Source organism: Quercus robur, chromosome 2 (assembly GCF_932294415.1).
Source record: "Quercus robur chromosome 2, dhQueRobu3.1, whole genome shotgun sequence".
NCBI classification, from domain to species: domain Eukaryota; kingdom Viridiplantae; phylum Streptophyta; class Magnoliopsida; order Fagales; family Fagaceae; genus Quercus; species Quercus robur.
This window is the reverse complement of record NC_065535.1, coordinates 17,406,179-17,424,949: the sequence shown is the minus strand read 5'-3', so window position 1 is coordinate 17,424,949 and position 18,771 is coordinate 17,406,179. Positions and strand designations below refer to the sequence as shown.

The following is an 18,771-nucleotide window of genomic DNA, read 5'->3' as shown; positions in this document are numbered from 1 at the left end:
AAATTAAGAACAGTAACGTGTTTATTATGCTTTGTTGTTGTCTTCCTGTCAGGGTGCAGCCTCTATCTCTTGCTTGGGCGGGCTAACACGACACCGAAAGCCTTTGGGCTTTATTTCAAGAGACCATTGTTGAGTTTCGGCTTGGCTACCCTGTATTCTATTTGGGAACATCAAAATTTTCCCCTCAACAGCTTGTCAATTCAACAAATGTAAAATGTAAAATATAAAAATAAAAATAATTATATGAATAAGTAATGTCTTAGACTCTTAGTTTATTATTGGATAACACTTTTTGTTCGTGAGACACCTCAAAAGTCCCACGTTTTCACATTGCCTTCTATGGTTTTAATATTACATCTATAAAACATTAAATCTCCGAAACAAAATGGATACTCTTCGTTTGAAAGCAAATGCTCATGAGGTCGGATATGAAAGAAATCTGCTTTCTATAATCATCAAAAGAAAGAATAACTAAATAAATAAATTTTCTTTTATACAAAAATTTGTTTCCATCTCTATCACTTGGTTGGTTATTTTCCCCATCATTATCTTTTCATCCTTAAAATTAGAGTTTCGGCTCAGGACTTATGGCTTCTTCCTCCAATGCAGTAACTGTGACCCAGGTGAACCCGAAGTGCTTGAATTACAAGCAAGGCATGACAAATACGGAGTGGACTGAAAGTGAGGATTCAATCCTTGAAGAAGGGCTTGTAAGGTACGCTTCTTTGCCCAAGTTAAAGCAATATGCAAGGATTCAAGAGCTATTACCAAGGAAGACAATACGAGATGTGGCTTTCCGATGCCAATCGAAGAATAAGATGAAGAAGGCCATTGTTTTTGCTTCAACAATAAGCTGGCCCAAAAGTCTTGTGACTAAGGCTGATCAGGATGAGCTCTTGTGTAACAAAATTGGTGGTCTTGCTGGAAAGCTTTTGGAGGAAAACATGAAGGGCTTCATGCAGATCTCCAAAAATATGGAGCATAGTAAAATCCAAGAAAACATCAAAATATTTGCAAAAATTCGTGACAACATTCTCATTGTGTCCAACAAATTGAGTGTCATGCCAGAAGGAATAAGAAATATGCCATCTCTTACTGAGAAGATGAACGAAGAGCTTGTGAATGTCATCCTTCCCCGCTGCAACTTTTGGATTGAAGTGTGATGCTCCTTAATTACTGAGCAGCTTTCTGAAGTAAAGATGGATTACCTTCTAATAGTAAAGATAGATGTTTGTTGTTTGGTAGAAGGTTCATGTTTGCTGGTAGGGCCAGCCTTAGACATTTTGGGGCTTTAGGTAAGAACTAAAATAGGGTCTTTTTTATATTTATGTATTAATTAAATTAATATTTATTTAATATTTTTATATTATAATATATTTCATATGAAATCTTTTTTTTTTTGCCTCCTGAAATGCAAATTGACTAATTAAATTTTTGTATTCAAGTTCTTCTAATATTTCATTTTCAATCGATAGTATAGCTAATTCACTTAATCTTTCTTGAGACATTATCGATCTTAGATATGATTTTATTAATTTTAATTTTGGAAAACTTTTTTATGCAGAAGCAACTGTAACAGATATTGTTAGTAAAATTTTATAAGTAATGCATGTATTTGGAAATGAATCTAACATATGCATGTATTTGAAAATGAATCTAACATTTTTTTTATATAATTTAGTGTGTCAATTGGAGTATATTTTTTTATTTGTAAAAGTTTCTTTTAAAACTTTTAACTCTGAAAATAAATCTAAACCATCAATATCATAATAAATATAATGTTTGAGAAAAGATTCAAGTTTAAAACAGTATTTTTACAAACTATCATCATCTAGCTAAGAGAGAGAAAATGTATGAGTAAATTTTAGAGATTTGAGATTTTTTATTTGTTTTGATTTGAGATTGTTTTGTGAGTAATTTTTTAGACCGGATTTCCATTTTATCCAGTTGATTTTTGATTTGTCTAGAGGTTAAGGATGATATTATTTTTGGGGTATCAATGTTTACAAAGATGTTTCAGATTTTGTGTTCTTTGGTCATAAGGGTGTATCAAATTTTTTGTAGTTTCATCTAAAACTAAATTGTTTATTTTTTATTTTTTTTCTACTACTCCTTCTTTTTCAAAATTTTGGGGCCCCCCTTCCACTTGGGGGCCTTAAGCAACGGGCTAATTGGTCTAGTGGAAGGGCCGGCCCTGTTTACTAGTCACAAACCCGCATAAGTCTTAACTCTTAACCTTTATGATATGTTTGGGGAACTTATATTTGTAATTTTATTTTTTAAAGTTTAAGTTTTCAAAAATAATAAAGATTTTCATTTTAAGTAATATCTTTGGTTAATCTTAATTTAGTTTTTTTTTTTTTTTTTTGGGCAAGTGATCATACTAACCAACATTTTTTTTTTTTGAGTAAATACTTACCAACATTAAAAGTTTAAAATAACGCCTAATATAAATAGATTAGCCACAATAATTTTATAGTTAAATTTACAAAAGGAGTTTACCAAAATGCCCAAATGACATATTCTCAAAAAAAAAAAAAAAAAAAAGCCCAAATGGCAATGTATTTTGGAGCGTGGGGCAATTACTACTAAGATCATAAACTTTCTAATCGAGGAAAAACAAATCAGATCGTAATTCTAAGAAAAGTTCTAAAACAATTTTAGAAAAAATTAAAAGATAATGTAAACGAACGAGGGGGAAAAAAAGGTCAATAAAAGGGATGGAAACAAATAATAATTGAAATTGAGCTTGCAACATAAGCAAATAGTAATAGAATAGATCAAGCGAGTCCCTTGTCATAATAACTGCTAAACAAGCAGCTAAGGAAAAATAAAAAGAATGTACTTGTATATTTTACTCTAAGAGTTGTCTAGGAAAATCAACGAAAAGAAGAAAAAATAAATTGTGAATTAAAAATGATTTTTGTAATGTCACCAAATCATATCATCTATATACTATATAAGAAAAATTAAGTTTAGAAGCCGTGGTTGCGCCAAGTGGCTACTCTCATTAATTAGTAAATTAATTATATATTTTTTGTTATGATATATTTCCTTAATTAAGGGATAATATTTAACAACTGTTTAATTTAGGTAAAACTTTATCATTTAAATTTCAACAAATTTAAATCCTATTCAAACTTTATAAAAAAAATTTTCTAAAGTTAAATTCCACGCAACCACCCACATTTTTTTTTTCTATAAAAAAAACCCATGTTTTGACTAAGGGATAAGATTTAACAATAATTTAAAGCAAATTTAAATTCTATTCAAACTAAAAGTCTATTCTCAAAATTTTCTAAACTTAAATCCTACACAACCCATGTTTTTGTTTTTTTGTTTTGCTCAAGTTGCATGATTTAACAATAATTTAAAACAAATTTAAATTCTATTCAAAATAAAAGTCTATTATTAAAATAAAATAAAAAATTCTAAACTTGAATTCCACACATGACATAACCCATGTTTTCGTTTTTTTTTTTTTTCCTCAGTTGCATCTTATTAAATTAATATTGGGTAAACTACATATTTGGTCCCTATCCTTTATATCATATTTTAATTTAGTCCATAACCTTTTAATTGTGTTAATTTGATCCATAACCTTTTAATATTGCGTTAATTTAGTCTCTGCCGTTATATCTTGGATGAAAATTGTTGACATGATAAATGGCCAAAATAAAATTTTAGTTTATTCTCACATCAGTGGAAGTTAATTTTTTTATTTTGACTATTATACACATCATCAATTTTCATTTAAAAGATAATGGTAGGGACTAAATTGATGTGGTACTGAAAGGTAAAGGACCAAATTGACACAATTGAAAGGTTAGAAATCAAATTGAAATATGGTGTATAGGTTAGGGACCAAAAATGTAGCTTACCCATTAATATTTTATTAGGATATTAAGCTATAAAACTCTAGACTAAGGGATAAGATTTAACAATAATTTAATTTAGACAGTTTTATCGTTTAAGTTTCAAAAATTTAAATTCTACTCCAACTAAAAGTCTATTATCAAAAATTTCAGAACTTATAATAAAAGTTAGGCTTAGAAGCAGTGGTTGCCCTAAGTGTCTATTCTCATTAATTAGTAAATTAATTATATATTTTTTGTTATGATATATTTCCTCAATTAAAGAATAATATTTAACAACTGTTTTATTTAGGTAAAACTTTATCATTTAAATTTCAACAAATTTAAATCCTATTCGAACTAAAAGTCTATTATAAAAATAAAATAAAAAATTTCTAAACTTAAATTCCACACAACAACCCACGTTTTAACAAGGGATAAAATTTAACAATAATTTAAAACAAATTTAAATTATATTCAAACTAGAAGTCTATTATCAAAATTTTCTAAACTTAAATCCCATACATCTCACGTTTTGTTGTTTTTTTTTTTTTTTTTCCTCAAGTTGTATGATATAACAATAATTTAAAATAAATTTAAGTTCTATTCAAACTACAAGTCTAACATAAAAAAAAAAAAAAAAAAAAATTTAAACTTAAATCTCACACATTTCACAACCCACGTTTTTGTTTTTGTTTTTTCTCCCCTTAAGTTGCATCTTATTAAATTAATATCTTTTAGGATATTAAGCTACAAAGCTCTTGACTAAGGGATACGATTTAACAATAATTTAATTTAGATAAAACTTTATCATCTAAGTTTTAGAAATTTAAATTCTACTCCATCTAAAAGTCTATTATAAAAAATTTCCAGAACTTATGTATATTTATCCATGGTTTTTTGATACAATTCCTCTTAACCAATAAGTCATCCCTATTTCATAAAAAAAATAAAATAAAATAAAAAGTCATCCCTATAATTAAATCTCACACAATACACTCCATGTTGTTGTATTTGTTTTTTTCAAAATGCAACTTATGCTTATGTTTTAACTTTTAATCTAATAAATTCATCCTATTTATTGTTCTTTACTTCTGAATTTTGTGTGTAGGATATTATGCCAAAGGAAGCTTACTATAAAGAAGTAAATAATAGACACCATTTAAGTTCTTGGTTCTCTTATGTAAGTTTTTATTTATGTATATTCTCAAATTTTGAACTCTTTTGTGTATGTTTTAATTTTCAGTTTTGGTTATTGTATTTAATTTGTGAGTGTGTTTATTCTTTTCAATTAGACTATCACTAGGAAAAAAAAATCAATATTGAGGAACTATTTTGTTTATTATTGTTTGTGCTAGATAAGACATGGATTAAACATAACCCAAATAGGAATGTTCAAAACTCATATCATATCTCATATTAAGAAATTAACACAAATCACAAAGAAAATTTTAAAATATAAAAATAGATAAATACTGATAAAGTCTAAACTCTAAACAATTAGAACTTAAAGTAATTATTTTTATTAAAATTATTTACTTATTTTATAATTTATTAATAATATTTATTTATTAATTATTTTAAAATTTTTGAACTTACATATAAATCTTTATCAAGCCATGCATCGTATAGGAATAATACTAGTAATATATAATTTAATGTACACAGTTAAATACAACAGTTTAAAAAACAAAAAAAAAAAAACAAAAAAAATACAAGCACTAGATGGGCCGCAGGGGTAAGACACTCATCCAGTGCAAGTGCAGGCCCAAAAGTGTGGTCCAATGAAAAGTGCATTTTTCTATTCTTTTATGGGCTGGGGTGTTCTTCGAGTGCCAGGAATACAATTGTTTATTCAAAGTCTGATAAACAAACCTCGTAACAAATGGGAAATTAACACTACTGAGCATTATTTATTGCACGTTGAGCTGATTAGGTGGATTATCTCACGCTTGGACCAAAACTAGAATTTCAAACATAATTTCCAGGCCCAAGCCCTGTACAAACACAGTTTTGCATGCATTGATTAGTGGAAGTTTTGGGATTTTTATTTTTAATTTTTGGTGTGAAAATAAGGCAGATTTTATTTCTTTTATAAAAAGTCTACATACTATTCCTGTAGCTTGTAGGGTGGATGTTCTTTTGAAAAATGGGTTGAAATAGTAATAATCTCGAAATATATACTAGTAGCAAAATCAATATTGAAGTTACGACTTCCTAATTCTACTAGCAACTATTTGAGAATGGTGATTCCATGGCCCATGGAAATCTAGCATAAGAGGATCATAGGACTTGAGTTCGTTCCTAACTTAGGCAGAGCATTATAATATTTTAAAGGGTTTAGTTAACGGGTATTCTTATATTGTTTTTTTTTTTTTTCTTTTCTCATTAACAACCTTTACTAAGATGGTTCACTAACAAATATCATTGGGACATATGTTAACTCTTTCCTTTTTTTTTTTTTTATCAACTCTTTCCTTTTTTTAATATTTGGCAAATGCTAACTAACTTTACTTCTCGTGTGACTCATAAATTTCACATTCTTATAGTCCAATAGGCCTAGGTTGAAACGAGTTTAGCTAGCAACATACTATGAGTGTTGAAGAAAAAATAATGTTTGTAAAAATTATATGCAATTACTTGCAATTTACCATGTTAGAATTAAAATCGTTACAGTCCTAGAATCACTATTTTGGGATCACCCATTAAGGCAGCCCAAGCAATATTAAACCCCAAATGTAGTAATTATTATCAAAACTGGAAACAATTTTTTTTTTTTTTTTTTTTTTTTTTATATAATAGAAAAATTATAATCTAACATAATCTAATCTAAGTGTATATATTTTTGAATCTCCCTTCTGGAGACTTAAACTCCAACCCCAACCCTTGCCCCCACAAGCACCACAAGATTGCAAACAATTAAACGTCAAGAAGTTTCCACCTCCATTAAATTATTAATCCACCTGACTAGACTCCAACTTAGCCAACCCTACCTAAATGCCACTATGATTTTCTTCCAGTCTGCTACTTCTTTCAACTTTCATACCTAAACTTCCATAGGTAATTGTTGAAATCTAACAAACCTCTCTAAATACTGGCAAGTTATGGATTAGTCCACAAGAAGATCATGTGCGTGTCTTATGAGAGGATTAATAATGTAACGACAACGTTTTAGCTCTTTTTTTAATTCACTTGAAAACCAAAGCGAAGTCGTCTCCAATCTCCAAACTTTCCACTAATACTTGACAACTGTTGTAAAAAAACGCAGTAGTTTTCTTTCATTTTAGCATCATCTTCCTAAAACGTCACCATTTTGCAACGGTCGACTACTTCCTCTTTAGTTTTAACCGTAACTGAATGGAAGAAAAAAAAAATCAGGAGAACATCCTGAAATTGTAATAGATGGCAAACAATTGGGTTATTCGGGTTCAGATTAAATACAAATTATTTTAAATAAGTTTAAAATGGGTCAGATCAATTGAGTTACGGATCAACTTGCATATTTTTCGCAGTAAATTTTTTATAAATTTTGCAACAAATTAATTGGTGTGAAAAAAAGTATTATTATCAAGTACGTGTATAAGTTACCAAAAAGAGAAAAAAGTATTTTAATCTTTTCATGACTAACAAATTAAATGATTAGGTGATAAAGTCTAAAATGCTTTTGGAATGTTGTAAAATTAACAATTGTCCAAAAAGTTTAAACTATTAGGAAATTGTGAATTTAATCATTTTATCATAATTTTAACACTCCCCCTCAAACATAGATCAAACTCAAGATCTTATACTCTGATACTATATTAAATTACCGATTATCCCAAAAGTTTAAACTATTAGGAAATTATGAATTTAATCATTTAACCAAAATTCTAACACATGTTGAGCTAAAACATGTGCTTCTTTGTTGTCATTGAGAGGGGCGTGAGCCAACTGAATACGGGAAAATTTTTGGAGTTGTAGCAAAGAGCTTGAGAATTTATTGCAAATGCTCATCCGTGAAGTTGAATTACCCATCAAGGAGTTAACAACAACCAGTTAATCACCCTCAAAGACTGCATCTCTAATCCCCACATCCCTAATCCCCACATCCCAAGCTAATGTTGTGAAAGTTACAAGAAAATAAACATGTTGCTTTTTGAACTAAAAAGAAACTAAACATGTTCCCTAAATCTAAAAAGTGATAGGATTCTGGAATCCAACAAAGAAAAACAATAGGTAAAGTCTGAAATTTTATTAATCTGAAAACTCCATTGCCATGGAGGCTACAATGTGTTTAAATATATAGTAAAAGAAAACCTACGGCAGCTAGGAAAATGTTTAGAAAACCCTAATTCGTCCTAATCATATAATTAGGTGGCAAAATATTAAATTTTACCAAAAATAGCAAAATTTAGATAATTGCAAAAATTGAATCTACTGTCTTTAAGAGACATCCAAAAATAGACAAGACTTTATTCTGACTTCGAAATTAAAAGTTATTAAGGAAAAAAATATTACTAAAATTGTCAAAATCACTGTTTCCGAGGCCTTAATTAACAGAGGAATTCAAGCCTTGATCAAAAGATAGTTTCCTTTCAGCCCTCCAAATTTCACGCAATTTTGACATTATCACCTAAGGACGAATCAGGATTTTAAGCTAACAGGGACCGAAGTATTTAAAAAAAAAAAAAAAAACTCTAAATAGGCATCCATGTAGTATTAAAAATTTGTAAATACTTAAAATCGTTGTTTCTAAATACATTAGAATGTAATCATTTACCAACAAAGATAAAAACTAAAACAAAATAATGTTTTTTTAATACTAGGCTGGCTAGGATTTTTTTTTTTTTTTTTGGTTAAAATTAGGGCATTCACAGTGGTGGTACTAAAAGTTTTAACTTTTAATACCTCAAAAAGTTACTTTATCTATTTTACCACCTCACTTTAACAATACATCAAATATCAAATGTTTTATTTTTTTATCACTTCATTTAAAATAATTAAACAACTCATTAAAATAATAAAGGAAAGAAAGAGAATTTGAGTTTTTTAATTGAAAGAAGAGATATAATCTTAATAAAATATTGTATTTTATTTTTAACAACTTGCAATAGTCAACTGGTATTACTATAGTTGCAAAAAATTTAATTTGAGCTTCTCCAATAACACATGATTTTTTGATTCTTTGGTGGTAAAATAGTTTTTTTTTTTTTCTAAAATATAATCACCATTGTGAATGTTTTTATTATTTATATTAAGTTTTTGAGTTAGATAGTTGTTATTTGAGTGAAGCTAGTTAGGCTTATTGAGGAGAAGTGGCCCAAACTACAAAAAATGAAATATATTATAACTAAAAAAAGAAAAGAAAAAAAAGGACCCCGGGGGGGGGGGGGGGGGGGCCTGGGCCTCCATCCTTGTTGTCACCCCAATGAGGTCTATCGACATTGGCCCAATGATCTTGTGCCGTAATTTTCGACGCTCTTGCTACTCCTGGAAGGCCTATACTATTTATTCTACATCACATGCGAATCTAATGCCTTCTTCCATAGCCTTAGCTTTAGTTTCTAAAGGCCCCAGTGGATCTTTGAGCTTCTTAAGAACATGTACAGAATTTACTCCGAGTCAAAAATTTTCAGTTTGGGTTGAGTATTTTTTCTTTGAATTTCGGTCAAGTCAAATTTTGTCATGTCCAAATCATATGACATATCAAGGAGAATCCTTCAATTCTCAACCAAATTTTATAGATATCAATGAGATGAATGTTTGTTGTACCAACCTTTCTTTTTCGGTCTGGATCCTAATAAAGAAAAGCTATAATTTATTCCTACATTGTTGTTCAAAGCTGGAATTAAGCAATAGCATATTCTAAGCATTTTCAACAAAAGATATCATCTAAGTTGGCTCATGTGAACCTATAAATAATTTGTTGTGTACGTACGGAGCATATAAAATTTTTATGGCATCTAAGCTCAGATATATTTTTTAGATAATCTAAGCTAATATATATTTATGATGAGAAAAGATGCCCATATTTTTGTGTGGTCAAAAAAATGAACGCTCAGGCTCTTGTCCTCACAAAATTTTGAAAATGAACACTCGTGCGATCTATTAAGCTTTGGATCTTTGGTATATGTTACATATCCTTGTCATAGAAAAATTAATTGGCCATTAGTAAGACATTATTTCCAGCATTTTCATCTCTCATATATAGATTTTTTCCTTTTCCTCTTACTTTTTTTCCCATTAAATAAAAAAGAAGAGAAGTAAGAAAAAAAAAAAATAATAATAATGAGCATACAAGGAACCAACATGATTAAGATTGCAGTGCATGAGAGTTGGGTTGAAGTTGGCACTCTTGGAATTTATGATACATTTAACAGGAAGCCAAACCTTTAAAACTTGAAGAAAGAATACAAGATCTATTCCCAAATCAGATTAAAAACTATCACCAGCCCAATTCTTCAGCATTTCGTCAGTGAACATAGGAGCTTCCTCTGAGGATGAAGGTGATGACCCATTTATGCAACCATTGTTACAATCTTCAACTATCATGGAGTTGAGTTCAGAGAGCTTGGTAAAGTCAGCGTGGAGAAATTCAGTTAGGCTAAATTGACCCGGATTAAGATCCGCTATAAAGTTCCATGGCATATCATTTTCGCAAGTGATTGGCAAAAGCCCATCTCTAGAATCTGAATTTGCTTCCTTACTCTTCTCCATAACTCCCTTAATGGATGGTTCTTCTACCAATGTGTTACGGTGTATTTCTTCATCCTTGGTGCATCTTGTTGGCTTGGTCGTGGTCAAGCAAGGTTCAATCTTCAGTGATGGTGTGGCATCATTGGACTTTCCTTTTATAGATTTCTTCTCAATCTTGGGCAGTTCTGAGTGATTAGCTTGTACCTTCTTTCTCAAGGTTGAGTTCCAATAGTTTTTTATCTCATTGTCTGTTCGGCCAGGAAGCCTTCCAGCTATTAAAGACCATCTGTAAAGTAATACAGTAAATCAATGATACGCGTATAAATTTATCTTCAAAATTTCTTAATCTAAAACAAATAGTATACATTATTACCTGTTGCCTAAGAGTTTGTGAAGCCTCAAGATAAGATCTTCTTCATCCTGTGTAATGTTCCCTCTTTTGATATCAGGTTTAAGATAATTCAACCATCGAAGTCTACAGCTTTTTCCACATCTCTTAAGACCTACACGAAAACAACATAAAAAACATTCAGCTATTAAACAATAAATTTTAATTTTGCCATATTTTGCTAGAATTCTGAAAGTTCTACACAAAACTGAAGCTAGCTGCTAAACTTGCCTGTTTCTTTGGGAATCTTTCCCCACCTCCCTTCACCATGGATTTTGATGTAATCTATTAGTAGTTGGTCTTCAAGAGCAGTCCATGCTCCTCTATTTAGTCCATTCTTCTCACAGCAAGGACTTCTGCCCATTTTTAGACTTTTGCCTCTCTATCACTCTCTCAAAGTTTATGCTGAAAGTAATTGATTTTATAGAGGGTTTTGTTCAAACACTTCCATTTGTTATAATTGTATTTTGTCAGCAGTCTTGTCATTGTGTAATTAAAAACAACGTGCATTAAATACAAATCATCAAATCTTTTTCGTTTTTTTTTTTTTTTTTTTTTTTTTTTTTTTTTTTTTTTTTTTTTTTTTTTATTTGCTATGCTATAGTACAAATCAGCGTATCAAAGTATGGTCCAAATGGGTGTCAAATTTGGAGTTTACAAGTGCATGTTCTAGTTTTTGCCTTGGTTAAATGAAATCTCTTACCGACATTAGTAAAAACTTGTTCTTTAATGATCTTATTATATTACCGTTTAGTTGTCACCTGCATCGCATGCATTAGCTATATATAATAATATGAATCAGCTTCAATTTGGCTTAATCAAAGGATTAACCTACTAGTCCGCAAGATTATAAGAGACGACCATCAAGTACTTGGATGCCCTTATTGCAGAGAAATTTCCCTACATATTAATCTAGGCATCCAGCCAAACTTTTTTTTTATTTTTCTTGGCTACATCTATTTCCGTCCTAGATGAATTACTCAACTTAATTAACTAATAATGTGTCCTTTCTTGGCTACATCATAAATATTAAAAAAGAGAATATCACATCACTATATTCTGAGAATACTTAATAATTAATTTTTCATATCAATGCTAAACTCAACTATGTAAATTATATTTCAACTCAAAGAAATAAAAATATATATAGTAAGATTTGTGCCATGACATGAGCGCTTAATCAAGAATTATAATTATTTTATTTAAAAAAATATTTCAATAATATAATTAAAATGAATAATAAAATAGATAGAAATATAAAAAAATAAAAAGCATTTTTAAATTACAAGACAAATGTATATATGTCACGCGATAAGTCATTTAAAAAAAAACCAATTAAGTATTATAATAAATTGTAAAATAGTTTAAAATAAAATAATGAAACTTCTTTTAAATATATTTAAATTTTTTATAATTGAGTCTCAATCAAAATAGCATTTTATTGATATTATTTTTTAAATATTTGGGTTACAAGGTTTCATTAGGGATTAAAAGAGGTAAAAATATATATATATATATATATATATATATATATATATATTATGGACCAACAATGCATTGTTGGTTTATTTTTAATGTGCCTATAATAAGTAACAATGTAACATGTCGAATTTTTGTTGAGCAGCTTTTAATTAATTGAGCCAAATAATGCGAGGATGATGTGCATGACCCAACTTCTATAATCAAAACAAAAGAAAGTTAAATTATCAAAATAATATAAATTAAAGAATGAAAATTAATTAAAAATTTAAAAAACTCTTGGTAGTATAATTTTAATCAGGGTAGTATTTTTAAAATTTTTGAAAATTTTGCAATAGAGTTTAATTTAGAGAGAATATGTTAATTATTTTAATATATTTATACCTTACATGTCTATCACATTAAATAAGGAGAAAAATAAAGAAAAAAAAAACTCAATAAAAAATAAGAAGGCAATCATTTGATGCAACCATAACATGTAGGACATAGCTAGATGAATAATACCTAAATGACTTAATATTTTATTTTTTTCATAACTCTCATATAGTGTACCGCAGGTTTTAATATATAGTTTCACATCAGAGGGTTTTTTCTTCCCTATTTATACAGATTTTAGTCACAACTTAAATGAATTTATATTATTTTTAATCAATAGAGACTCATTGAAGGGGTGTGAAATAAAATGATTTAAAAATTAGAGATTAGTTTGGAATTATCTTGAACTATAAGAATATTATGTAATCTATTCATGTCTTTAACAAAAGGCAACCATTTGAAGCAACTAGAGTATAACCACTTATCAGTTTAGCAAAAAAAAAGTATAACCACTTATCATGTAAAGGAGATGGAAATTGAACACAATCTCAGTTTCTAAACACAACTTTATCTATATACAGCTTATGATTATGAAATGTATGTAACGGTATAAAATGTGACAAACTGATTGCTGGGAAGCCATGTATGATGTAAGTAACTTCCTTGTCTGATAGTTCAGCAGAACAAAAAACAAAAATTGATCCAATGGCAGAGCGGCCTAAGGCATTCTTAGTTATTTTACATTCAATCTAACGTTAGAAAACAAAATTGTACATTCCATCCCTAAATGAAAGAGTAACAATAAGTTTAATTAAAGGCACAACTATAATTGTTATTGATAGGTAAAAAAAAATGATATTAATGATGAACTCATATAAAAACTCATAAACTCAACTGTTATGAAAATTGTTGTGTCCCTCTATTGTATTACTCGAAGAATTATGCCATACAAGAAACTTTCTAACAAGCTTGGGCTATAGCTGTTTCTCTTAATTAATACCCTTTTTTTCAAAAAATAAAGTGGTATCTTATTTAAGACCAAATGATAATACTAAATCCAAAATGAGCTATTCAGTACAGAGTACTACAGATTAGATCCTGCTAATAGAAACATTTTTGCCTTGCTATAATTTCACACGTAGACCATAATGCATGCCAACCCACTCCATGGTCCAGAAAATGTAATAATTGTCCACCTAAAATCTTTGGCACAACCAATTTAAAAAGAAAAAAACACAATTAAAAGTGGAAATTATGGCTCATCAGCGTCAGAGACAGTGAGGTATCCCATTCCTCATTTTCAAGACATTGATAACCAAACGACCACATATTTCCAAAAAAAGTGGTGAGGGAGTTGTTAGCGATTGCTACGCTGGGCCACAATTTAGAGGTTTAAAAATTAAATTTAAGATATGTTAATTTTTAAGTTTAGTGATTTTTAATAAATAAATAAAAATTCCCGGAAACGAGGTAAGATGAATAGTTTATTAATGGCTAATTTGTCTTTCTGAATAATTGACTAAGTTTTGCCATCTTCGTTGGTCAAATGTGGTTCCCAGTAAATTATTGTTTATTTACTACTCCTACATAATATGTCCCCAACTAGCCCAGAAAACATTTAGTTTAGCCTCCTAGGAGTCTATCTCATTTTAAAAATTTATAATATATTTCACAAAAAAGTTCTTAAAAAAATGTTGTTGATACATCGTGCCTGCATAAACGCTGAATTCTAATTGAAACACCCAATCCCTACCTCTGGGGAGGTAGAAAACTGGGGATGTGGTTTATTGCCCATAAATTTAGACATTCAACAGATTTTACAACTTTTAGATTATTAAGTTGTGGTTGATGTACAACAAAAAATGATGTTAAAGGTGATTCTATGTATATTATCAAAATCCGTATAAATGATGTTGTATTAACTATTATTGTCATCTCTTAATATGTTGTGGAAAAAATTGTGAAATTTATTCTCTAAATAAACTCTTAATTAATTGCTTAATCAGTAGCCACACCATGGTGAGGCTGGTGATTTTTATTGTTTACCCATTTTGCAAGAAATTATTTAGTCTACCAGTTTTTTTTTTTTTTTTTTTTAAATCTTCCCTAAAAAACCAGTGCCTTTAATTCTTACTATGAGCAATTTCTATTAAAAATAATATATGTTTGAAAGTTGTAGTTTGCTGTTTAAAGAAAAATAATTATGTTTAGATTAAAAGTTTTGTGATTTAATTTAATGATTTTGTCCAGTTTTCTAGTACAAATTAAGAACATGAGTTCGCAATATAAAACAATAAATAAAGAAAAAATAATAATGATGATTCTAGCTCTTATTATTATGATATATATATATATATATATATATATATATATAATAAGGGTTAGTATTATTAGCAATAGTTGGAAAGGTTGTTATTAATATTAGTTAACTTAAGTATGACATCTTGCAAGACGACATGCTGCTTTCAATGTTTAGTACTACTATCCCATCAAAAAAAAAAAAAAAAAAGTTTAGTACTACTACTCCGTATTGTTAATATAAGTTTTTTTTTTTTTTTACATGATAGAATTTTTACTCTGGTCTAATCTAAGTGTATATATGTTTGAATCTCTCTCTTACAAACTTAAACCCCGATTCTTATCCTCCACACCTCACAAGCATTTATATTTATGAAGTGATCACCGCATTAATATAAGTTGTTATTTGGTCTAACATATGACAATAGAGAGTCAGTGACATTTATGAAAGAGAGAGAGTGAGTGAGAGTGACATGTTAACAAATAACTTACAAAAAATAAAAATAAAAAAATAAACAAGACATTTATGATTAAGTAATTCTACGGCCACAAATTATTTTAAAATATTTTTATAAAATGTTGATGTGGTCAATCTCTTACTGGTTTTTATCTAGGCTCACTATTAATATCACATTTTCATTTATCAATAATTAAGCACTTATCATATCAGCGGTTTGTAAAAAAAATTGTAAAATAGTTTGTATCTTTACCATTATTCTTTCTGATTTGGGTTTGTATCTAAAAATAAAATGTTAAAAAAATAAATAAAAATAAAAATAAAATAAAAAACACACACACACACAAAGAGAGAGAGAGAGAGAGAGAGAGAGAGAGAGAGAGAGTCAATAGGGTGTAAGATAATGGAAATTATCCCTCCAATTTTCTCTCATTTTAGCTGGATCTACTATACACAATGACGGCTTTAGGATTTTCTTTTTCTAGGGAGGTTAGTAATGGCAGAGCCAGGGAGTTGTGGGTGGGTGGGTAAAAAATAAAATGATTGATTTTTTATTTAATTTTTTTTTTTTTTTGTATATACTATATATATAGAATAGATAAGAATTGAAACACATCTAGGAGCAGGGTGGGGAGGAAACATGAAACTAAGAAAAAGAATAGTAATAAATTTTTGCTTTTGAAGTGTATGATTTTGTAACTATACATATAGTCACTCTCTTGACATTGGAGCAAACAGTAAAATATTTCTTGAACTTGAAAATTTGTAGAACACTTATCAAACTACTTGATCAAATATAGAGTAAAACTTAGAAAAAATAGAAGGGAGAAAGAAAGATAGAGTGAATGAGAAAAGAAACACAGATGAAGATACCTTCTACTGTCAATGCCAAAGTAAGCTAGATTTTTTTTTTTTTTTTTTTTTTTATTTAACAAAGGAGCAAAAATTTGAAACAATTTTTTTTTATATAAAATTAAATATTTTAAAAGAAGTGCTACTAATACAACAAAATCTAGGTGGCAAGTTATTAATGGTAGATAAAAAAAGTGATGCAATTGCAAATCCAGATAAAACCAATTATAACTTACCAATTGCCATTAACCTTTATTGTGAAAATAGTACTAAGAGGATCATATTAAAACTTAATTTGGCTGGGTTTAAAAAAATATAGGGTCAGAATGTCCAAATATTTATTTTAGGCGTCAAAACAAAAATAAATAAATAAAAATATTATATATACTTTTATTTTGGGGCCAGGTTAGGGGGTTCATTTGAACCCCTTAGGTTGGCCGTGAAGCCACCCTTGGTGACATGTGGTATTTGTTTTATTTTTAAATATGTCACATGTCTTACATTTAAATAAAAATTTAAAAACAAAAATTAATTGGAAGTGATCTTATCCCATTAAAAAAGTTTTTTTTTAAATTTTTTTTTAACTTTTTAAATTGATGTCAATAAGCTGTCAATTTATGTCAAAAATCAAAATTTTACTAAAATATCAGGACACCATACATGGAAAGGCCTAGAAGTTATACTAGGATTCATATTAAGTCTCAGGTTTATTTTATCAATTAAAACCCCAAACTCATTCTAAAAAAAAATTTTAATTAAAATCCCAAACTTATGAAACTGTATATATTTTTTTGACTATATGAAACTGTATATATTTAGTATGGAGCCAATGTTATTTCTGCTATTGAGTTACATTATTTTGGGCAGTAATGGAAAGGATAAAAAAGAAAAAGAAAATTGTTAATAAATCTTTATATTTCACCTGAGTAATCAATTTCATTTTTTTTTTCCTTGTAGTCATTTTCTCAATATAAGCCAAGCTTTCTCTCTATAACCTCTTCGTTCAATAGTTTTCTGCTTCTATCTACTCTATAATTGCCCAAGATAATAGAGATTGAGATGGACAGAAACTCTAACATTAAAACGATTTCATAAATTTGAGACTTTAATTGATAAAATAAAAAACTTGTGACCTAATATCACCAACAACAAGAAGTTTTAATTTCAATTTTTGGGGGTTGGCTATGGATTTTCAGTAGATTAATTAGGGTCGGCCACATATATTTTATTACTTCATTATATTTTATTTGAAATCATATTTACTGTTACTCCCTTAATTGATTAGTCATTTTATTTATTTATTTTACTAATGTTTATTTTATACAAGATAGAAATTCTACTCTAGCTTAATCTAAGTACATATATATATGATGCTCATTCCTAGAAACTTGAACGTCAGGCCTTACCTCCTACACCCCACAAGCACTTATACTAGTGGAGTGATTATTGCGTTAAGGTTGTGTGGTGGTTAATTTTACTAAGTTTTTCTCTACTTTTTTTTTTTTTTTAATTTCCTCAACTTAGATCAACTCATTTACATCTTCATTCTTAACAACAACAACAACAAAAATCATTTATTTTTACTAGTGCATTAATCGACCTCCTCTAAATATGACCAAACCATCTCAAGTGATTCTCTTTCTTTTCTTTTTTTTTTTCATCAATAGAAGCTACCCTTATTTTTAAGAAATATTTAGATAATATTCGACATCATTATGTAATTTACCAAAAATTAAAGACTATTGTAATTTCAGTGTTTTTTTTTTTTTTTGGTGCAAGCCTATTGGATGACCAAACGGTTGTGCAAGCTGTATGAGGAGAGAGAGAGAGAGAGAGAGAGAGAGAGAGAGAGCTATGTTTGGTGCCCAAAAATCAGCCTTTATATTTTTTTTAATTGTGTGTGTGTGTTTTTTTTTCTTTTTTGAAAATCAATTGTGCTGTTGAGTTCGTTGTCAAATATAATGTAGAAAATAAAAAATTTTATTAAAACATAAAGATTCGTACTTTAATTTTGTCAGATTCAAATATTGTTGCAACTTGCATGCGCCGCGAGGAGTCTCACATATTCAAATGCGATTAAGGCTGTTGATTGGTGGCAGCGAAATCAACGTGTAGATTTTATTGTTTTATTTAGGCTGACAGAATCATTGCACAAATGCTATGACAATCAACATTTTTTTACTATATTTGATATGGAAAAAATTATTATAAAGATATTATTAATTAATTAAGAAAAAACATAATAATATATGACACATGACCTTTCCTCTCCAATTTTTCTTTTTCAAGTTTATTTTTCCTGTCATATTGATTATAAGTGCAAGCCTAGCAAATTTTTATTATAATTTAATTTATTTTATTAAATCATTCAATAGTTGAGGAGGAGGGAATTTGATCCCTAGACCCTAAATGTCTTTGTTGAAAACACCAAAATGTACCAACTGGATGAGTTA

The 18,771-nt window shown here is 28.7% G+C and overlaps 2 protein-coding genes across 2 annotated transcripts; one reads left to right on the top strand and one right to left on the bottom strand.

The window, feature by feature from the left end:
- Nucleotides 1–587: 587 nt before the first annotated feature.
- LOC126695682 (uncharacterized) lies at nucleotides 588–1,163 on the top strand. The gene has a single exon (XM_050392515.1). The coding sequence runs from the start codon at nucleotides 588–590 to the stop codon at nucleotides 1,161–1,163; it is 576 nt and encodes a 191-aa protein (XP_050248472.1).
- An 8,965-nt stretch (nucleotides 1,164–10,128) lies between these two features.
- On the bottom strand, nucleotides 10,129–11,345 carry LOC126712706 (transcription factor MYB8-like). The gene is made up of 3 exons (XM_050412152.1): nucleotides 11,149–11,345; nucleotides 10,903–11,032; nucleotides 10,129–10,815 (listed from the first exon to the last, which is right to left on the bottom strand). Exons 1-3 carry the CDS (start codon nucleotides 11,279–11,281, stop codon nucleotides 10,269–10,271), a joined length of 810 nt encoding a protein of 269 aa, XP_050268109.1. The 5' UTR covers nucleotides 11,282–11,345; the 3' UTR covers nucleotides 10,129–10,268.
- Between the last annotated feature and the right edge of the window lie 7,426 nt (nucleotides 11,346–18,771).

Coding starts and splice junctions, on each gene's coding strand:
- LOC126712706 (XM_050412152.1), bottom strand. CDS start 11,281: ATGGGCAGAAGTCCTTGCTGTGAGAAGAATGGACTAAATAGAGGAGCA. Junction 11,033..11,148: donor AAAGATTCCCAAAGAAACAG/GCAAGTTTAGCA, acceptor GTTTTCGTGTAG/GTCTTAAGAGATGTGGAAAA. Junction 10,816..10,902: donor CACAAACTCTTAGGCAACAG/GTAATAATGTAT, acceptor ATTACTTTACAG/ATGGTCTTTAATAGCTGGAA.
- LOC126695682 (XM_050392515.1), top strand. CDS start 588: ATGGCTTCTTCCTCCAATGCAGTAACTGTGACCCAGGTGAACCCGAAG.